This window comes from Malus sylvestris, chromosome 15 (genome assembly GCF_916048215.2).
Source record: "Malus sylvestris chromosome 15, drMalSylv7.2, whole genome shotgun sequence".
NCBI lineage: Eukaryota > Viridiplantae > Streptophyta > Magnoliopsida > Rosales > Rosaceae > Malus > Malus sylvestris.
The window spans coordinates 43,536,370-43,560,091 of NC_062274.1; the positions used below are offsets into that span (position 1 = coordinate 43,536,370).

The following is a 23,722-nucleotide window of genomic DNA, read 5'->3' on the forward strand; positions in this document are numbered from 1 at the left end:
AAGCAAGTCTTCCGGAGAAATGGAGAATGTCTTAAAACCTCAAGCCCATCCTTCTCACACTTCAGTTGCTCATTCTTCTTAAGCAGAATAACACGGACGCGCTGCAGCTCATCCACTCTCTTCTTAGCATAAGTAGCGAAACGAAGCTCAGAAATTGCAAGCTTAAGATCTTGAATCTGAGGCGAATCAATCTCAGCAGCAAAGGGAGCAGGCTTTGGCGCCACTTTAGCAGCAGAGTCCACCTTACCACTCTTCATAATAGCAAGTCTCTACAAAGGTGAACCGGACTTGGCTCCCAAAGAACGTCCTGGTACAGACTTCGGCACTGGGGGCATGATAAAACCTTTACGCTGAGTAATCTTATCCACAATTGTACTAGCCATTCTCAACATGAAAGACGCCACATGCTCAGATCTAGCAGCCTTACATTTCTTCCCATTGGAAGAAGTCATGTCAATCACATACCTCTTGGTAGCAAGCGGACCCTCATGAGCAGCGAAAGAAGTCTTTGGTTTCTTCTCAGCCGGCATCTCTTGAGCAAGCAGAGAAGATCCATTTTCCCACCTTCACTTGCAGCAGGATCCACAACAGTGATTGGACGAGCCAGTGCATCCGCTTTGATCTTATTCCCCTCATCTTTTGGGAACAGCCCACGTTTCTCTTGACGAAGAGAGTTAAAGTAGCCAACGTCATTCGTAGTACCCAGCAGGGGAGTTCAACCCAACATTCCAGCAGTTCATGAGGCCCGCAACCTCTTCATTTCTCTCAATCACCTACCTAGCTCGCGCCATGTCCAAAAGCCCAAAAAGATATGAGCCATGTGACTCGCCTAGCACTGCGCCACAGTGCCCATGGCCCCAGCCATACAAGCTGCCCTTGGTTCTAGCCAAGTCGAGCAGCTTAAAGCAGTGGTCCCTGCCACAATACCTCATCAGCCCATGCCGAGCAAACTCCTGGCCCATGCCAGCCGACGTGCCGCACCACCCCGACGGCTGCCCCGAGGTAGCACTATCCAAGAAGAAGACAAGGAAAATTAATTTTTTCTTACCTCAATGCGGCACAGAGAAGACAAAGAAATCAATGAAAGACGGTCCTTTGCACGGGCAAGATGTAGAAGATTGCTAGAGGAGGGGGAACAAATATCCTCTAACTTTCTCTCTCTTGTTGGGTAGAATAAATCGCTCTCCAAAGTTGATTTAATAACCCACTTAAGGTGGACTTAAATAGGCTTTGAGAGAAATTTATTTCCCTTTCCTAGAAGGATCTAATTTCCATTTAAAGAGAGAATCAACATCAAAATAGGAAGCAGTCTTAAGTTTCCTAAAGCAAGAAGATCTCTACACCTGCTGCCCTTTTCTGCGAGCAGCCCAACAGGTGTAGGGGCATTTGTGGAGCCAAAAATATTCACAAGGCGACACGTGGATTTTGGGAAAAAGAAGACAAAAATACCCTTGAGGTATAACGAGGATCCTACATGCGAGTAGCAAGCAATCATCCTCAACCAAGTCAAAAATGCTCCAGAAAAGGTAACCAATTCCAAATTATCTCATCCATCCACATTTTAGGTAGTTATTTCATAACCTACCAATTATCCTACATAAATTGAGATAATTGACTAATTAATGGGATTATTACTCATTAATTTGTCAATTAAATTAGCCATAACACCAAAAAAACACCCTAAAGGCCGGTTATCTCTCTCCCAAAAGAGGGGCCGGCCATCTCCTTTATTTTCCCACTTTGACTTACCTTTTTCACATCTGATTAGCTAATATTTTTTATTGATTAGTTGATCATGCCATAAAAATCATATATTCATTCCTTTTTGTAATGTTAATTAGCCAATTAATATATTTACCTAAATAATATATTAATTGTTAATTGAAAGTCATCCATTTAACCCCAAAACTCCCAAATGGCCGGCCATCCTAGTGGATCTCCCCATATTTGCCCATTTCATCCCACTAATTAGCTAATTAATTTGGCAATAATTCTATTTAGCCAAATTAATTAGTCAATTAACTACATAACTCCTAAAATTACCATCAATCATGAACAAAACCCAAAAAACCCTAGCCACCTCCTATCCCTATAAATATACTCCCATTCTCACCAAAAAGCTAATTCCAACACTTTGGCAAAAATCCCAAAATTCTCTAAACACTCTTTCTCTCTAAATTCTAACTTTGGCATCGGAGGTTCTTCGGCCAAAGCCCCCCCCATTCATTGTGGGCGCGTGAGGCTCTTGGCCTTAACCTAAGGTGTTAATTGTTTTGTAGGTGCAAAATCGTCCAAGATCGAGGAGGAAGAAATTTGCATCCACACAAACCATATGAACAAGAAAAATCTTAGGAAAATCATATTTTTGTACTATAATGGTGTACCATCTTATGTGGCAATTGATGTGTACATACCACCTTAATTAATAAATTTATCTCATTGGATGTTGGTTATATATATCTTATGTCACATGAAATAGTACATTAATGTAGTATAAAAATGTAGTTTTCCTGATATTACTCTATGAAAAATTAAACAAGATTCAGCATGCAGTCTACGTACATTTTCGGTAACTACCTAGAGAATTTTCATATGCAATCAGAAAATGTGCATTATGAATATTAAAAGAACTTTTTCACATTAGATAAGCACTTCTAAAGTGTTTTGTCAAAAAGCAAATGTAAAAATTTTGTTGTGCTTATAACAAAAGCAAAAACTTATGAGGATAAATACTTTCTACTTATACACTCCCACGCATGATCACTCTAATCCACCATGTTGCCAGTGTTTGATTCACATCATTTTTTTTTGTTACATCATTGGATGGTTGTCAGTACCTAAACCCTTTGTTACATAATACGTATACATAAAAATTGAAGGTAATATCTGTTAACATCTTATAATTATTTCAATAAATTCAATATATTGTGTGATGGTTGTCATAACGTTTTACGGTTTTGGATCCTATTGCGTTGTGTATTTTGGAAGGATTTGCATGGCATGAGTATATTGTCACGTGACACTTCTGCTAATAATATAAGGATATATATTATATTTTTCACATGTCCTTGAATTATTGGCACGGGACACCATCATAACGGTGAACTCGTGTCATACAAGCTATTATCGTATTTTGGACGTGTAGCTGCAAATTACAATAGAGTGCCAGGCCAGCTACCATAAGCATGTTTAAAAATTAAACTACAGGGAAAGTGTGACAACCCGTCCCTAATTTTACGTTTTTATAAATTTTAAAAGCATGAATTGACGAAAATGCCCTAGAGGCAAGGACTTTGACTTCCGTTGACCCTCGTTTAGAGAAACGTATAACCTATTCTTTTATCGTATTTAAGTAATACTCATCACTACGAACGCATAGGCGAAAGCCGTTTACGAGTCCGGATTATAATGGCATAGTTATGGACGTTCGAAATTGGTTATTTAAAGTTTAGTTATAAATTAATTCAAACTCCCACCATGTGGGAGTGGTAACCAATCAAATTTAAGCAAGAAAATAAGGGACCAATCAGAAAAAGAAAGGGAGGACCAATCAGAAATGGAGGAGATGGGAGAGAGAGAAGCTCCCAGCTCCCCCAAAACCGCACCCACACCCATTGCGACCACCCATCTTCCAAGGTCGATTATGGCCAACTCCGATGGAGTTTTTCGATGCCACCACTGCCATCTTGAAGCTCTCATTCCCCTCTACAAAACCCACCCAAGAACCACCTTGATTAACCACAGTATGTGGTGGTTTGAGGCCATAAAAGTCGACAAAAAATCAACGGTGCTCCGGCTACGCTTTTCAATATTCCAGCGAATTGGCAAAGTGATGGCCGATGCCACCACTTGGGCTTTGTAGCCCATCATCCGAGGAGAAAATCCCAACCAACCTTGACCTCGTTGGACCACCGTAGACAACGAATTGACGCCGGGAAGCTTTAGGCATCTGCCATCTTTGTGGACAAAATTGACCACCTTCCGTCCACTTTTAGACTTCGTGGCAGGCGACGATGGTTCGTGATGTTGCAATATTCGTGCTAGGGAGTCGTAGCGCAGACCTCAGGTAAGTGAGTCTTTTTCTTTCTATCGTATTTATATTTGTATATATATGATCAATAATTCCACAAACGGTTATAAATTCATTATTTCATATAATTACTGTGAATGCTTTGAAGTTCTTAAGTGAACTACGAATGGCTTGATCCCTGTTTAGGTTACGTAGGCAGTCTAACGAGACGTTAGATGCAGCCATACAATAAACGAGATTAAATAATTGAGACAATGGCCTTGTTGAGGGATTTGAGTAATTTGAGGGACATTGGTGGAAAATGTGAGATTTAACTTTATGATTTGGTAGTTAAATGTTGGTCATAAATCAATGTGTGAAGAATCAAGAATTTGAAGTAAGGAAACGTAGTAATGATAGTTAATTAAACTAGTGTCTAGTTGGGCTTATCACCGATAATTATTCTTGAAAATAAATAGTTTGGGAGTAGGGCGTTACAGCTTATGCATTTTTATGCCATATTATATATATATATATATATGTATATAATTGAAAATGCTATAACATGGTTGAGTATCAGATTGCATCATGGTTTATCTATCTTTGAAGTGCAAAGGTGAATGCAGGACACCCAGGTAAGTTCAAGTGGATTTATGATATTAGTTGAAATGATAGAGTTATGGCATGACTACATGTATGTTTTAGGCAACTCCAGCCTTGTCGTACAGGTTACAATGATGGGCAACTCCGACACTGTCGTATAGGTTGCCTATGAGTAGTAAATGTTACAATAGATGCAGTTAGAGCTCATAAACCTGCACCCCGGTGTTAGTGCCCCCGCCCGTGGCCAAGGCACAATCCTTCACGTGATGTTCACCTTCCGCACCTTATGCTCACCTTGAATCCAAGGTAGGTGCACAGTCCTGTCGTACAGACCACTATAGGTGGTTCCGAGTTTTAGGTGACCCGTGTTTATTCGCATAGTCTTCATGTGATCGTAGCACTTGAGCGTACTTATTTACACCCAGTCCTGTCGTATAGACCACTATAAGTGGTTCCGACTCGTGTGCAAGGATATGTGATGAGCTATGGGTTCAGCTGTACAGGCCACAAGAGGTGGATCCGGCTGACATATTACAGGGATATGTGATGAGATATGGATAAGTTGTACAGGTCATTATAGGTGACTCCGACTTATGAGCTAGCATATGTGATGAGTTATGGATAAGTCGTATAGGTCACTATAGATAACTCCGACTTGTGAGCTAGCATTGATTGATGAGATATGGATAAGTTGTACATGTCACTATAGGTGACTCCGACTTATAAGCTAGCATATGTGATGAGCTATGGATAAGTCGTACAGGTCACTATAGGTGACTCCGACTTATGAGCTAGCATTGATTGTTGAGATATGAATAAGTTGTACAGGTCACTATAGGTGACTCCAACTTTGAGCTAGCATATGTGATGAGCTATGGATAAGTTGTACAGGTCACTATAGGTGACTCCGACTTATGAGCTAGCATATGTGATGAGCTATGGATAAGTCGTACAGGTCACTATAGATGACTCTGACTTATGAGCTAGCATTGATTGTTGAGATATGGATAAGTCGTATAGGTCACTATAGGTGACTCCGACTTATGAGTTAGCGTTGATTGATGAGATATGGTTGTAGTCGTACAGGTCACCATAGGTGACTCCGACTGGCGTGCTAGTATGGGTTGTTAAGCACATGATTATTTATATTGCTAATGAGATGTTGTGCCATGATATACTTCTGGGTTTACTGTTAGTATATTTTTGATTTCATACTTATCCATGATATGATTTTCTGGATACTATACAGGTGTTGTATCGAGGGGTTATAACGTTTTAGAAGGTTTCTATTAAAATTTTTATTTCTAGGGCCACTCACCCTTGTTTTATTTTCACCCTTCAGGTTTTATTAGCTGAGCTTTCTTATCGTCGAGGATTTGTGGCAAATCTTAATATTGGAGATTTCTTTCGAGGGTATGATTCTTAATCCACTATACTGTACTTACTGATGCTCTAACGTCACGTGTGAAGTGGGTTAATTTCCTCTCACCAGCGCACTCTGGTTTTTAGGCACTCTTAGGTTTAAATTTATTCACATTTTCCCACATCATCATACTTTATGGCTTCGACATCTTACAGGAGTCGGCCAGCACAATTCGATTCGGAGTCCTAATGGACATCTTGGGTCGGGGTGTGTCAGAAAGTGTTAGCAACCTTCTCATTTCAACATTTTCATTTATACTCATGTCACGTGTATTCCACTAACATGCAAAATTAAAGGTTTAAGTACTTTTTGGTTGACAAACTAAATTTTTAATGATATTAACAAAAGAAGGCAAATAGTGTAATCTTAATTTAAATAAAGTTTTAATATTTGAGTGCTGGTGGAATGTACGTGGTATGAAAATGTGTGAGAAGAACGAAATGAGAATGTAGCAATCATTTCTGGAACTTTATATAGCTTTATTCGAGTCCAGTGTACTCCAGTCCCCAATCCAGTTCCCTACAGCCTACTCTACTATCATCAAACGTTTGAATTAATGCACAGAAGAATACTTGTGCAGACAAAATAGTCATATGTGATGAAATAGGGTTAACACAATTCCTATTAAGGTAGGAAACCTACATTAATTACCATTAATCAATTCATTAATATACAATTGAAAACAATCATGAAGTAAAATCCGGAGTCAACAGTTCTATTCTAACAGAAACGTAGGTGAAGTGGTACACTACATATTACAATATACAAGTTGATATGTCTCAATTTTGGAATATATGTTCTAATGTCTCTACTTATATTATACACATGGTATACTCCTTGTATTCGGAATACACTGAATTTTTTTATTTGGTAAAGATGCCCAATATATATAACTTGGTATTTATCTACAAACGAATGTGGAACGATATGCAGATACGGTGCATGGAAACTCAAAAGGGCTTTTCATGGGAAAGCCAAATAGTTTTTAGGAGGCCAAGATACAAAAACAAAACACAGGGAATTTGGAAATAGGTATATAGTTCCATGCGTAATAATTAAAACCACAGTGCATGGACAATGCAAATGACGAGAGATTTTTTAATGTGATCGGTATACGGGATGGTACACCACGTGTCACTAAACAAATGGTGGGACATGTGTGCTAAAAAGCTAGTAACTTAAAAAATAAAATTTCCCACCATTCCTATTAAAACATGTGGTGTACCACTTGTATTTCCGTCACAACTAAAAATTTCTCACAAATGACAATGTGTCATAGGAAAGTCAGAAAACTAGAAGAATACGTAACATGTAGCAATTGCATCTCGATGATTGCGGGTAGCCACAGCACCAAACATTGCACACAAATCGTTTTTTTTTTTTTGTTTTTTTTAATCTGTCAGTGAGAAAGTCTTGTATATGGAATATCTACACCGCCATACGCAACGTTTTAGTCCAATAATGCACTATCATAAATAATTTTTTTGTTCCTGTAACAATGTATTATTGGATGTAAAAACCATCACAATAAGTTGACGACAAAAAACTTAATTCATATGACTGGCTCTGTAGAATATAACTGGCTCTGTAGACTATGCCCAACCTTCTACCTGAAAATAGATCTCTCCATAAACCGATATTTATCCAAAAATAGATAAAAGTAAGACTTTGGCAAATAGCCCAGGGGGTCATTTGCGTTGTCTTATACGTAGACCCTTGGTTTTGGCCTTTCGGATCCGGTAGGAGCATATATTGGATTTAGCCAAAAACTATAAGTCACATTTAGCTTTGAAATTGTCAAAATTAGACATAACCAAAGGGCTAAAAGGAATCAGACTAAAAAAATTAGGCTAAGTTTGATCTTAGAGCATACAATATGTAACTCTGAAAAGTTTAAGTTTGGTCCAAAAAAGTAATAAAATAATAAAAAAAAAATATAGCCCTACAATGATTTAGGGTGGAAAAGTTCAATCTTGTAGTAATTATTTTTTATATATTAATTTATAGAGAACTAAAACATAATAAAGGGTTACGTTTAGTCCTTCACAATGGCTATGAAAATCTTCGGGGCCATTATATCCTATTGCAAAAAGTTGTGCTCCAATATTCAACAGCAAGAAGGGCCCCAATTCAAAGAATTACAATTAACCAATGATCATTCCATTAGTCTAATGACCATCCAATCCTTTGATCTCTCCAAGTCCTCCTATCTCTCCTCCCATCCATTTATAACCATATTCCCCTCTCCCCCTCTCTCTCTCTCTCGTACCCAACCACCCTTCTTTTAAGCTGCTTCTTTTCTCTGCATTGTTCATTTATAGGAATTAGAGGATACACTTCATAATTTTCCCTTCTTGAAACAACTTCTCTTAGATTTGTTTTCTTTTTTTGTTCCCTCATAGATTTAGACGCTTGCCAGATCAAGATGGGTCGTGTTAAGCTGGAGATAAAGAGAATAGAAAACAATACCAATCGACAAGTTACATTCTCAAAGCGTAGAAATGGACTCATTAAGAAAGCTTATGAGCTTTCCATCCTTTGTGACATTGACATTGCTCTTATTATGTTCTCTCCCTCTGGTCGCCTGAGCCATTTTTCTGGCAAAAGAAGGTTCTATTATCCATGATTTCTCACTTTTTATATGTTCTTCATTCATTTAAGAATGATGTATGTGTTGCAGTTGTTTTAATTTTGCATGTAACTTAACATGATTCATGTTCTTTTAAATAGAGAAACTGGTGAATATATATGGGAAACTGTTGAGAGCTTTACACTTAAAATTGAACTCAATATGCTTTTTCGGATTTTGATAAGCTTTACTATGTGACTAGTGTTGGGATTGAAGTAAATAGTCTTCAAAATCATTCAAGAAAGTGGCATGGTTAATACGCATTCATATATTTTTCTGGAATTTGCACTCGTATTAACATAAGCCTCTGGAATAGGATCTCTGACCAGCATGATTCAACATCATTTGCACCTCTTATTAGGGAGAAAGTAAATATAAATGACAATCGTCCACGCGTATTGAAATGGTTAATCTGTTATTATGCATGTTTATAGCTACCCACTTGTATTTATATATTCAAATAAAGATGTTCATGTTTAGCAGATGGAAATTCTGTTCATATTAAACTATTAAAAAGTATTCAAATAAAATAATTCTTAAAAGGTAACAATCATTTTACATTTTTATTTTAATCATTGCATAAGTGTGATTATCCACACAACTTGCAGTTGACTAGTTCCAAAAGCACAGTAATGATTAGATGATTATGGTTTGATCATTTTTTATTGTTCATTTAATCATGTATTCTTGCAAGCTTATGGGTTTATCATTTTATTTTCCCTTTTCCTATTGCTTTCGGTTTCTTAATTAAATTTCAATTCAAATCATCTGTTCTGATAAAATTTTTATTGTGAAATCAGGATCGAGGATGTGTTCACTCGCTACATTAATCTCCCCGACCAAGAAAGAGAGCAGTATGTGTGTTAGTACAATATTTTTTTACTTTATATAATCAATAATAATGTACCAACTTTTCATAAAAAATTGTACGACTTTGTTATATGTAAATTATACCCATATTTAAAAATAAAAATAAAAATCAGATCAAGTTTCAAGCAAGAAAAAATTGAGAAAAAAAATTAAAAAATTTCCTATTCGGTATTAATCTTTGCATGAGAATTTAATCATCGTTATTAAATTTCTTAATTAATACTGAAATTCAATATTTTGTTGTTGAGTCAAAGTATTCAAATTAATAAAGTTTTAGTTTAACATTTTAGTCAACAAGGACTAGAACCAAAGTTAAAAAAACGATTCTATGATTTAGAATTTTATTTATCTATCAGCTATTTATTTATACGTTGTTTTTTTTTTTTTTTCGCAGTGCTATAATTTTTCCTGATCACAACAAACATCCGTATGCTCTTGGTCCCCTCTAAAAATTAATAGTCTCAAAGTTCATTTTACTAAACCTTTTTTTTTTCTCGAACATGAATATGTCAAATAACTTGTTCATATTGATTACAAAAAAAATAACTTGTTCATTGTTTTTTTTTTCGTCTTTTTTTTTTTTTTTTTTTTTTTTTTTTTTTTTGCAGTGATCTTCAAAACAAAGAGGTCAGATACATGACATCTAGCAATGTACTCTATTGTATTTTGTCTTATGGTTTTTTATATCTATTTTTCAAGAGATACTGTTAAATGAAAACATACATATACGACGTCCTTTTTTTTCCTTGCAGTATTTGCTCAGGACCCTTCAGCAACTAAGAAGTGAAAATGATATTGCTCTACAACTTGCCAAGTTTGTTCTCCTCCTTTTCTTACATGTTAAAATTATTAGAACTTGATTTGTTCTCAACCTTCTAAAAGTAGTAAAGATAAAGAAAAACAGTTCTGAAACATTTCCTTATTCCTTCAAGTAATTTTGTTTGCTATATATAGTTTATTGATTTTGTTTGTTTTTTACTTGTGCGATCTCAACTCTGAATGCTTCGACTGCAAGTAGTCCTACAGCCGTTAGCTCTGAAATTGAGGTACAAACTTTGTCACTTTTGTGATGTTGTTTTGTAGTATGCTCTAGAGTATCGTATATACACAGAAGCATAATAACATTTTTGCTTACGTTGACATGGTTATTATTTTCGTCGGGACTTTGACATGGTTAAATTTCACTTTCCTTGTAGGAACTTCAACAGGAAATTGGTGGGCTACAACAACAACTTCAAATGGCTGAGGAGCAGATAAGGTAAAAAATAAAAAAAATGAAAACCTGCAATGTATATATGATTCATGAATATGATAAATTTGTCATGGCCTTATCCTATTGTACCATCGCCACAAAAAAATGCTGATAATAATCACTAGTAGCTAAGGGGATGGAGTGTTGGGTTTCCACCTATGCGTACCAGGTTCGAAACTCCTCAATTCGCTGAATAAATCTAATAGTTTTGAACCCTCCCCCTCTTTTAATAGTAAAAAATTTTACAAAATAAAATAAGGTGATGGATATGCCTTTACCCACCCCTTAGCCACTGTTGAGTCCTGACCCACCTTATTCTGTATAACTAATATTAGTGATTATTTTTAACTTTTCTTGTAGTGCATGACTAAATATGGAGAAAAAACGAAGATGTTATTCACGTTCTTATTCTGTCTGTATGTATTTATTTTGTGAATGCAATTAAATTCAAGATAGAGAAGAAAACAACCATTAACTATGAGCGTTTTTTCACGATCCTTATTTGTCATTAAGCGGCCATAGTATGATAATATATTCATATATTAAAATATTCATTTAGGGGGCGGTTTAAATTTAATTTGCATTCTTTTTTCATTTGCCTATATATTGAGCTTCATTTTCTTTTTTAAGCTATATAAATTTATATTTTCCTGGCTGATAAATGCTTATAGGATATATGAGCCTGACCCTTTAAAAATCACATCTACGGTGGAGCTTGAATCCTGCGAGAAAAGCCTAATGGACACATTGACGCGTGTTATGCAGAGAAAGGTTTGAGACACCCCTCAATTATTATTTTTTTTTATCTGGTTTCTTATGATTAAGAGAACATGAAGTATGATCTGTATTTTCAATTTTCAGGAATATTTGTTGAGTAATCATCTATCTTCCTATGATTCCTCAGGAATACAGGTAACAAAAAAAAAAATGTCTTTAAGCATGTACTTAGATACATTAAAATTAAATATAGATAAGAAGTCAGATTTTTAATTGTGAGATTAGCATAATCTTGATAATTTTATGCATGCATGTACAGCAAGTGTTGCCAGGCTCCTTCGAGAATGAGGTGGCAGGTTGGTTGTCTAGCGCTGGTCACAACCAAGCCCAAATTTACGATGCATCCGCTCCCTTAGAGCATCAACTTAGGTAGCTAGTTAACTACATTTCTCAAGCTAATTATATTTTACAGGGTTCAAGTTTTAGGTTGTTTCAAAATGGGTCATGAAGATTTAACTCTCACATTGCAACTTGAGATTTTAAAATTATATCGACTTAAACCCTCTCTGTATGTCTGATAGTCTAATCCTTCATTAAATTATTGACTTTTTTTTTTGTCGATGTACAAATGTGGATTACATGTCAAACGAATTACAATGTAATATGAGAGACTAAAGTTTTGTGTTTAATTTTGAAAATCACCCCCGAACTTAAAAGGTGTAAAATATAGTTATCAATTTTATTATTATTATTTTTTGGTCAAATTGTTAATTAATTGAAACTTTTAATGCTATTTTCTTTGAAATATAGGAATTTGTCATCGACACTGTATGATCCGTTTTCACAAGGACAGAGCTCGAATGCAGATCCTAGTACCATGGGACAGTGTCATGTGAGCGTCACAAATGACAGTGATGGAGAGCTTCCACTTTGGCATCAGGCTTACACTACTTCCTCGGGACACCACTCCACCCTCATTCCTCCAACCTTGTTGCCACAATATCAGGTTTAATTCACCCTTTTACATATATATGCATGCTATGTATTCATCTTTCAATCTCAATAGGAGTGCCAAGTGCGGTTAATCACCTTACTAGATAGTTTCAAACATGATTTTTATTTAATCAAATCTTCACATTCACAGTCTGACAACTTCATATATACTAGATTATTTAACAAAATTTTCTTTTTAACCAAAATGTGAATCATGATTACATATTTAAGGTTTGGATATAATTTGAGCTAATCAATGATTCTGATTCACAAATTATATTTTAACATATTCGACAGCTGCCAAGTAAGAAAAAAAGTTCCTACCAGAAATAATTTATATGACGATGAATTTATGTGCATGTTAACAAACTGTGAATCATGATTTCACATTCAAATATGATTATAATCATCATCCATATAAGGTTATGATCTACTTTAACATTTAATAATCAGATTGTCCACCAACTGAACCTTTTAGTACACTGTGAATCATGACAACTTAACTTATTTGATTGTTTGATATGTTGGAAATTTCCAGCCCAAGTACTGCCTTTTATGATTTTTGCAAGCCATGAGTTGATATTTGTGACTGTGAGTTGGGATTATACAATTCAAATGCTAATTAAGTAACGTAAATCTAATGTGATGCAATTAAGCAGAATTCAGTGGGAGGCTCCAACATGCCAGAAATAATGCCACATGAACAGGTGGAGATCCCAGTTGGCAACTCCAGTATACAACCTTACAACGAAGCTGCAGATTATAATCACGAAAACAAAGTTCCTCAGCTTAATGGACATTGACAATACCAAAGCAAAGAATGGGCAGAGTTCATGACTGTTGCTCCAGATATATTAACTTTAATTAGCTGATGTTGTAATTTGTAGCAAAACATGTAAGTAGGATAATTTAGCAGCTCACGAACTGCCACTAAAAACTTGTTTAAACAACCAACAAATTTTGCATTTTATACTTCTTTTTTATCAACAATTATCGTTTCACTAAATCTCCTCCAACTGACACTGGCGGAGCCAAGTACAAGGCTCCTCAAGACTATAGCATAGGGAAAATTGCAGATCTTTAAGCTTAAAAACATTTATCTTTTGGGCTATTTTATGATTTTAATTACCATATTCCACTTAGCAAATGCAAATTTGAATCTTAAGGCTGATTTTAAGGAAAATAAGAGCTAATAAATGTTAAATAAACTCGTCACTTTAACCAATGTTATAAATAAATTAAAACTTCCATACCATAAATGGTTCTTTATTTTATTATTCACTTGAAATTTTTGAAGGTTAGAAGCTTGGAAAACATAGTATAAATTTTTGGGGTTTTTGAACTTTAATCCCTCAAGAAGATTAAAATTTAAAAAAAAACCTGGTGTTAGATTAAATATTGATTTTAGTCCCTAATGTGCCCTTATTTCAAAATAATTAATGTGCATTTTATTTAATGTCTCCCATTAAATATTTAAATTTATTAATACACAAATTTTAATTTATTTTTGACCAAAAAAGAGTTTTTTAATTTATTAATTTTATTTAACATTCTTCAAACTTGAAAGACTCAATTAATGTACCTAAATGTTAGTACCGAAATATATTATATTGAACTAATATATTTAAATGTTAGTACCGAAATATATGCACCAAAATGTATTAATATTAAATTAATGTACTTAAATGTATGTACCGAAATGTATGCACTGAAATGTTAGTCCCGAAAATGTATTATATTGAATTAATGTACCTAAATGTTTGTATCGAAATGTATGTACCGAAATATGTGTACCTAAATGTATGCACCGAAATGTATTATAATGAATTTAATATACCTAAATGAAGAAGATAAAGTACATCAAAATATATTGTATAACAAAAAATAGTTTATCTAAATGTTCACAACAAAATATATTACGATGAATGAAATGAAAATAAAAATTATAATGAAATAAAATTAATACATTAAAAAATAGAAAGAAAAAGATAAATAATTAAAAAATCAAAATATAATTAATAAATGAGGTTATTAATGTATCAAGGGACGAAAAATTAGATTTTGATCTTACTCATGGTTTTAATCAAAAAGTCATCTTTGCCAAGGATTAAAATGAAGTTTTCTATAAATGGGGGGTTTTGCTTCAAATTATTACTTTTAGGTTTACTATTATATAACTTTATTAGGTAGGCAACAAAAGATAAAAAATTTGATTTTGTGGTAATAAGTTTAGCTTAGCCCACCCACCGAAAATTTCCTGGCTACGCCAACAAAATGGAGATTGAGTGTTACTAGATCAAATGATTAAGCACTTCATAATTTTTTGCCTTCTTCTTGTTGCTTGGCAAAAGCTTTTGTGTTACATATAGGAATACTTTGTTTTGGTGAAATAGTTGGTAGATATATTCTGCTTAAACGATATCCTATAGTTTGTATGACATTCTATTTTGGTTCACATAGTTTCAAATAATCAAACTTTCTTATTTAGTACATCAATACTTGAACTTGAGATGAGCTCCAATTTCAACCTTGAACAGAGAATAAACTACACCACTAGAAATTACAATTTGTCCTACAAAAGTTTGTCCGACAAACCAAAATCAGTAGTGTTAAATGCTTTTGCCCAACGACTTTTCAAGTTGGTCGGGCCAAAGTGATCAGCGTTGTTGACTTGTATAGTTTCTTATAGTTTAGAGTTTCCTAGTTTATGTGTAATCTAGGCAAATCCCTTGTAATCTCCTGTGATATCCTGTAATTATTATTTCCCTATTGTGTTAGGATTAGGGTTGTATATTATACCTATTTTTTAGAAGAAACATAACGGGGAAAGCAATCTTTCTTCTTGGCACCAGAGCCGAGTCAGAAAAAAGAAAAAAACCGAATCCTAACTGGGTTGGTATTGCCTTGCCGTGCCCACCATTGTTGCTGCGCCTCTGTCTTGATGAAAATAGCGAGCAACTCAACGTCATTGCTATCTTCCGTTTCTGATCAATTGCAGTGAGCGATGTGTGTCGTTACTGCCAGAACTTTATTCAGATTTTTTTTTGGTGTTTCACATATCCCTACCTGTTGCTCAAGGTTTTGCAAGATATCGCCAGAGTCTTTGTTGAAGTCTGTCGTTAAAGCTGCTGCTGAGTTCCAGTTCTGTTGTATATTGACAAGAAGTTGATGGCTAACGAAGAGATGAAGGTGGTTCCCGCTACTGCTTTAGTTATGGTGCGGTCAAATAATTCAAGTTTCAAAATTGGTATGGTTTTGGATGAGAAAAACTATGATGGGATATCTTCATGGGTCCATCAAGGCACCCGATGAGGATGATTTCAAATATGATGATTGGTTCCCTAAAGATCAGATAATTAAGAGTTGGCTATTATCGGCAATGAAGCCGAAAATTATGAAACCGTACATTTGATTATCTACTTCGATAGAAATTTGGGATTCCCGTAAGACGACCTATTTTGACGAGAATGATGAGAATATAATTTATTCCTTGAATCAGAAAGCATCGCGTCTTCGTCATAATGGATGATCTTTGGCTACCTATTTTGGGGAGCTAATTGAGATTTTCTAAGAATTTGACCACTTTAATAAAGTGGCCAAGGAGTGTGAAAACGAAATCAAAGCGTTTCCACTGAGAGACGACGAGTCTAATTGTTTCTTGGTGGTTTAGATGATGTTTTTTTATCAATTGCGTGGAGAGGTGCTACACAAGGATCCCCCGCTTGAACTTCAAGCCGCTTATGCATATGTTCATCGTAAAGTAGATAGAAAAAAGGCCATGAAGACGGATGCAGACAAGCATGAGCCCGCTGCTATGGCAGCCAAGGCTTGTGGCCTTCTTCTTAGCTCGACTGAACTGGGTCAAAAAATTGGCCAGGACAAACTCGAACTAGCCAGACAAGTTGGGAACGCCCTCTGGGAAAATGCCAACTATGACAGGCCACTCTCATAGTCGTTATTTTGAGTTGATTGGATATCCCAAAAATTGGGATAAGACTCGTGATCCAAGCTGCAATAAATTTTGTGTCTCTATTGCTGAAACTAAGAATGATATAGATCATATAGCGGACAAGGTATCAACTATGATTGCTACGGTAGGTAATGATGGTAAGGCACTCAATATTTCTACTCCTGTTCTGAATAGTATGTGGATAAATGATTTCGGTGCTACTAAACATATGACTTGAGATTCTAGACAGGTTCCATCACTTTAAACCTCCACCTAAACCATAGTCAGTGTTGCTAACAGTAATCTTGATCCGGTTGTCGGGGAAAGCACTGTTTCTGTTTATGATATTGTCCATATGGTTCAGTCCTTAAATTATAATTTGTTATCCGTTGCCTAAATAACCATTGCCTTACACTGTTTGGTTATTTTTTGCCTTATTTTTGTGTTTCCAAGGACATCCGGACGCAGAACACGATTGGTTTTGGTATTAGATGAAGGAAGCTATATTACTTAGAGTTGACATCAAATAGTTATGGCTTGCTGACTCAACCTCTTTTAGTTGATGATTCTGAAAGGGAGACTAATAAAGTGTCAAACATCTGGATGTGGACTGTCATCTTGGGCATGCTTCATTTGGTTATTTACATAAATTATTTCCTAGTTTGTTTGTTAAAAACGATGTTTCTCAATTCAAGTATGATGTTTGTAAAATGGCCAAAAGCCATCGAACTTCTTTTTCTCCAAGTTTGTATAAAAGTTTAGTTCTTTGATGGTTGTGCATTTCAGTGTATGAGGTCCATCTAAAATAGCTACTCTTAGTAGAGCTCACTGGTTTGTTACTTTTATTGATGATTGTACTAGAATGACTTGGGTGAGTTCGTTGAAGTCGAAAAGGAAAGTTAGTTCGGCCTTTAAAAATTTCCATAAAATCGTTCTCGTGCAGTACAATATGACAAGTTCTTAGAAGTGACAATGGAGGAGAATATATTAATGCGAAACATCAGTCCTTTCTTGATATGCATCGTATCGTTCATCAAACCATGTGTCCATATACCCCATAGCAAAATGAAGCGGCTGGGCGGGAGAATAGACATTTGTTAAAAGTAGTTCCTGCCTCCTTTCTCGTGACACGACTTTCATTGCATTTTTTGGGGTGAAGCACTTACGTCCGCATCATACCTTATTAAGGGCTGGTTTGGTATTGTTGTGCTTTGAAAAAAAGTTGCTGTGAGAATAAGCGGCTGTGAAAAAAAGTAACAGAGTGTTTGGTAAACTTTTTTGTAAAAGTGCTTTTGGAAAAAAAAGCTGTATGATATTGTTTGGTAAACTTTTATGTAAAACAGTTGTGACTGTGTGAAATGACCAAAAAGGGTATAATACTAGATGTGCCATTAATTTAATTTTCTTAACAAATAAAAATGAATTATAATATACTTTATTTTTAAAAGAAAAATATTTATAAACTTTATCTTAAGTATTAATTAGTATGACAAACTACTTCAATTGAAATATTTTAGACTGAATAGCTAGGATTCATTAGTACAATATTCTTAATGTACTTGAAAGTAGTCTAATTAGATGCATTCATTAAACTTGCCGCTATTCTATTTCTTAATGCTTCTATCTCATGGGATCCTTCAACTTGATAATTTGGTATTCTTCATCATCATCATCACTACTATCGCTCTCTTCACAATAGTCCCTGGGGTCATCAAAATGACGATCACGTTCAGAATACCTCCGCATGTAGTTATGAAGAGCCATTGTAGCAATGACAATCTTCACTTGCTTATTGAACGGGTAATTAGGCATATCCCTTAAAATTGCCCATCTTTTCTTCCATACCCCAAAAGTTCGTTCAATGATGCTCCTAAGAGAAGAATGCATGTGGTTGAACACCTCTTTATGACCCGTTGGTTCGGGACCCCTACGAAAATCCAGGAGATGATATCTTTCACCTTTATATGGTCCCAAATAACCTGTCATTTGTGGGTACCCCGCATCTACCAAGTAATATTTTCTTGAAAATTGAAAATTTTGTTTTGTATTGTAATAATTATACAAAGCAAGTATGTAAATTGTTATAAATAAGTATGAAGATTACCATTTGGAGGCTTTGAAAAGTTTAAATTTGGATTCCGTAGCACGAATAAAAAAACTCTTGTATCATGTGCAGTACCTTCCCATCCGGCACAAGCAAATGTGAATTGCATGTCAAAATTACATGCAGCCATAACATTTTGAGTCGGCATTCCTTTCCTACCAATGTATGGAACTTGATCCAGAGGTGGTATTGAAGCCTCAACATGTACTCCATCTATGGCACCAATACAATCCTAAAAATAATAACATAGAAGAAAACCGTCAACCTACACTTATAGTTTGCAAACACTTATAGTTTACAAATAAGTTAGAAGACGAGTCAAACTTTACCTTAAAATAAGGCATGTATCTTGTATCTCTCCTTATTTCTTGGGGAATGCCATGAAACTCCGAATCCATTGGTTTGATAATATCTATTGCCATCTTACATACGATATCTAACATAACACCAAAATATCTACTAACAGTCTCACCAGAATGTTGAAATCTCTCTTGTGCTAATCTATTTTTCACACCATGTCCCAACATATGCAAGAACATTCCTAATATTTCAATTGCATTCATTTTCCTTGAACCTTTCAATCCATAATTAGTTTGCAAGTCATTGCATAATCTATAAAAGACATCTTTGTTCATCCTAAACATTCTATAGCATCACACATCATTTCCTCATAGTACGTCCATCAACCAAATATTACCTGTTTGGGAAGAATTCATACACGGAGTTTTGTGGACATATTTTAAATAATATGTTTCAACAGCTCTCGCTACAGCGCATATAATTACACCATCCTCCAAATCCTGAACATCATCATCAGAGGTATTCATATTGAATGTACACCTGTAACCTAACACATAATTCAACATTCCATAAGTCATAATCCAACAATCACTAAAGAGTTCATAATCCGACATTCATGAACAAGTCATAATCCAACATTTAACAAGAAATCATAATTCAATATTCAACATATAATCCAACATTCAATAAACATGTAGCAAGGTTGAATACATAATCTTAATGCAAAGTACAAACCACATATATAGTCCTAATTCATAGTTTTAGGGTTTTAGCTCCTTATTTTTCTTTGTTGAACATATATTTCAACCAAGTTAGTTGGACTTCAGGATCTTTCATCGTGCCAAACACCTCTCGCTTCTCTGCACTACAAAATAAACATGTAGCAAACAGCCATAACTCGCTAGGTGGCTCACAACTAGGCAATTGTGCAACAGTGGCTAACACTTCCGGAATACCATTGCCTATATGCAGTTTGGACATCAATGAGTTTGCAGAACTCCTAGTTTCATAAACTTCAACAAGACGGTCAATTTGACCACAAAGTTTTGCATCACCTCCAATTTTTTTCCCTTTCTTATCAACCTTCTTCTTTTGCAATTCTCCTTGGTTAGCCGCTCTTTTTTTTCCCTTCCTAGTAGCTTGCCTTAGATCCTGCATAGTCTCACTTTCTTCCGAATCATCTAAATCAATTTGTCCTATAGATTCCTCTCGTCTCTAGTGGTAGTATCCCAGATGAAGGTGCCCAGGCATGTTCACCAGTAGCAACTGTGTTCGAGAACATCCTATCTAACTTGTCCTCCATCTCAGGACTAATTCCCTTTTTTCGCAACCTTGCATATTATCTACAAGTAAGAAAGAATATGGCTAATACATATTGCATGATATCATAATACATATTGCATGATATGATAATATTAAAAGATAAATACACAAACCTTAATTTTATTATTCCACCACTCCTCAGTGGCATCAACGGTACCCTTGCTCGAATTCCACCCTAGGCTAGTTTCTTTACCAACTAGCTCTTTCCACAACTTCCACTCATTTTTAAGTGCATCCCACTTATTTTTCAGTTGCTTTCTTTCATAATCATGCCCTGTCTCTGCCTTGAAGTTAGCTCTAATATTTGCATATCCATTTTTGTCAAAGTGAGTGCCCGGACGATGTCCAGCCTCAACCTCCTTGATGCATACATCACAAAATATAGATATATTGTGAGCATTTCATGTAGCTGTAGGATTTGACAAAGATGCCACCTTGTTTGCCATCGATACCAACTAGTTGGGGCTTCAATCTGTGCTTAAAGCTGCTTATATGTGAGTGTCATTTAAACCATAGTGCAGATACACAATACAAGTGAAAGGGTTGTATTATGTAAGGACACAATTATATGAATTACACCGGATTAATTCTATATTAGAGGGAAAACTAAAGGTGGTTATCAATTCAAATAGAAGGCAGTTGTAACCTACACAAACTGACAGCAATTGCATCTCTGATATGGAGATGCAGTTGCAGCATATAAAATTGATTATCGTTTTAAGCACTATCATATTGGTTTAGTTGTAATCGATCCTTATACATATACTTGTCTACACATCCTACAAAGCTTCCAATATCTCTCTCACACAAACACACAAACAAATTCAAATTCCCAATTCACATCTCACGATCACCAAGTAGCAGAGAACAAAAGAAAAATTGATGTAACAATTGAACCAAAAATGAGAAATAGTAGCAGTCAGAAGCATGCTCAGGAATTCCATTACACAAAGGCAAATTAAAATCAGCAACAATACAAATTAAAAGGGAAGTAGAAGAAAAAAATGGACCTCCACGGAAAAACAATCACCACGGAAGAACAATCACAAAGCTTAGGTGTACAAGTCTCAGTCAAACCAAACATAGAACACTCCCTCCCTTTTCTGTCTCTTTCTTAATTAGGAACTCAATCTCACATATGAATCACTACAAAAGACAATAAATTTGTGGGCAACTTTGCCCCTGTATTGATCTATTCTTTTTAATGAAAAACTTTAGTGGTTAACAGCAAACGACTAAATAAGCATTTAGGTCCACATACTTTTTCCTTTTATTTGGGGGATGGGAATGGTGAGTGACAAACTCTTGCCATGTTGATGCAGCCTAAAAATAGGAACCACCAAGGAAAAAACAAGCAGACAGAAATATTGCACCACATGTGAATCATTGCTCATATAGTTTAAGTGATCATAGCAAAATTCAAAGTAAAGCACAACTAGTGTGGTTCTCCAACTAAATTAACTAGGAATTAAAAGTCATGATGGGCTGCAGAACACAGCATCTGAAACTAAATTAACCATAAACCATAACTTTCTTAAACAACTGGCTTCATAACAAAGGTTCACAACATGAATGTGTTAGTTTTCAAAAAGTATAACACCAATATTGAGCTCTCCATTAACCTAACTATAGAAATGTGAACTTCGATTTTCATTTACCATCGTATCCATACCTTCCCCACCAAAACTTCACACTGAGTTAATATAGGCAGTAAATATTTTCACAATCATAGATATCAATGAATTCGAAACAAGTGTTATCTCGTAAGAAGCTATCGCTTATTGACTCCAGTTGGTCACAACAAATGCAACAAAATTAAGCACGGAAAACAAAAAACCCGAAATTTCGACTACCAACCTCATCACCCGTTCCTGCTTAACTAAGAAGATAATGAAATCTACTGCTACTCTCGGAATCTTACTAACACAAAGATTTCTTGGACATATATATTCAATAATCTAAAAATTGGGTCTAAACATGAATCTACCACTAAACCCGTTTTTCTATTTCGGTGAGCCAGCCTGATTCTCCCTAGCACACAGAGCACTCTGCACATATAGCATACATCATACAACACACACATTCTCCCCAGCGCACAAATTTTCTTGTTTCCTCCACAAACCCTAATTTTTTCCCCAATTTTTCCCCAATTGTTTTCTCCATCCCCAGTTTTCTCGATACCCATACACTCATCCCTTTGCTCTTTCCCACCCCTCTTTCACTCTCCCCATCCCAAAATTAAAAAATCCAAACAAATAAATAACAAAATTTTAGAGAAGAGAAGCTTACCAGAGGAAAGAGGGAAGGCGACGACGATAGAAGGAGGGAAGGGGACGGCTAGCGCTGAGACCGACGGAGAGAGAGGAAAAGGAGGAGGAGGAGAAGAGGTGCAGCTGCAGGCAACAGAGGAGAATAGGGCGATTTCAGGAGGCGTGCGAGAGAAGAGGGCGTGAATGTGAGATTTCCAGAAGGGCGTGCGAGAGAGAAGACAGAGAGAAACGAGGGCAACATTGGTAATTTGAAAATTTCATTAAAAGAATTATTGTAGCTCCGTGTTTTGAAAATAAGCTGTTTTCTGAAGCTGCTATTTGCAGCTTCTGATCAGCTTCAGGATTTGGGCTTTTTTTCATCCTCAACTTTGAAATAAAGCTGTTTTCCAAAGTTTACCAAACACCAAAATTGCTACCAGCTTTTTTTCACCCCAACTTTTTTTTTAATCACCTCACTCCCAAACCTGACCTAAATGTCTTCCGTCTTGCACCATTGACTTCCAAACATCGTTTGAGGCACTCATGTCTCAAACAAGTTGTCCACTAGCAAGTAACCAGTCCCTCCGAGTTTTGGGATGTGTTGCATTTGTCCATCTCAACCCGCCCCAACGACAAAACAAACTTAAGCCTTGTGTCTTATGTTATGTATTTTTAGGCAGTGCCACTGCTCAAAAGTGATACCGTTGTTATCAACCTCCAACCAAGAAAATATTTGTCATTATGGATATAGTTTTTCATAAAATGGGATGTATTATGGATATAGTTTTTCATAAAATGGGATGGATATAGTTTGTCATTATGGATATATTAATTCGAACCTTTGATTACATTACAAAAATGCAGCCATCAATCATGGATGCTGGGCCGCATGAACAACATCCAACACCCACGGATGATAGATTGCATATACATCAGCTAATGGATCAGTTTTTGAATTTTGGGCCAAGACTCCAGCCTTTAAGTCCTGGGCCTAGACAGTGAGGGGTGCTATAACCAATGACATCCCAGCCAACGCACCAACCTCATACAAAGACATAAGCATCAAAATCTAGGCCTGGATATTAGACAGCACAACATGAACTGCAGTAGTCTATTCCTTTAGGCTTTTAGCCCATGATGACTGGGTTCCTCAGTCAGCAGCCAATCGAATATGGGTGTGTGGTTTCATATGATTTGAAGCACAGCTCCACACCAGAATCATTGATGTCAGTGACGTGTTCGCTGATGATACTCATAACCAATCGCCTATCACTTAGGAAGCTCCACCCCTCAGTCGTCTT

General features: G+C 35.8%; 1 protein-coding gene across 4 annotated transcripts; it reads left to right on the forward strand.

Annotated features, from left to right (window-relative positions):
- The first annotated feature begins 8,322 nt into the window (after window positions 1-8,322).
- Window positions 8,323-13,502, forward strand: LOC126602103 (agamous-like MADS-box protein AGL104). Of its 4 annotated transcripts, none has more exons than XM_050268923.1 (12): window positions 8,323-8,645; window positions 9,465-9,518; window positions 9,929-9,961; window positions 10,143-10,185; window positions 10,287-10,348; window positions 10,553-10,580; window positions 10,731-10,792; window positions 11,458-11,557; window positions 11,648-11,698; window positions 11,823-11,932; window positions 12,314-12,509; window positions 13,156-13,502. In XM_050268923.1, exons 1-12 carry the CDS (start codon window positions 8,461-8,463, stop codon window positions 13,297-13,299), a joined length of 1,068 nt encoding a protein of 355 aa, XP_050124880.1. In that variant the 5' UTR covers window positions 8,323-8,460; the 3' UTR covers window positions 13,300-13,502. The 4 variants fall into 4 exon arrangements, with proteins under 4 accessions (XP_050124880.1, XP_050124881.1, XP_050124883.1 ...); XM_050268924.1 differs by having other exon boundaries at window positions 10,143-10,161; XM_050268926.1 differs by lacking the exon at window positions 9,929-9,961.
- The last annotated feature ends 10,220 nt before the right edge of the window (window positions 13,503-23,722 follow it).

Coding starts and splice junctions, on each gene's coding strand:
- LOC126602103 (XM_050268923.1), top strand. CDS start 8,461: ATGGGTCGTGTTAAGCTGGAGATAAAGAGAATAGAAAACAATACCAAT. Junction 10,793..11,457: donor ATGGCTGAGGAGCAGATAAG/GTAAAAAATAAA, acceptor AAATGCTTATAG/GATATATGAGCCTGACCCTT. Junction 12,510..13,155: donor CCTTGTTGCCACAATATCAG/GTTTAATTCACC, acceptor GCAATTAAGCAG/AATTCAGTGGGAGGCTCCAA.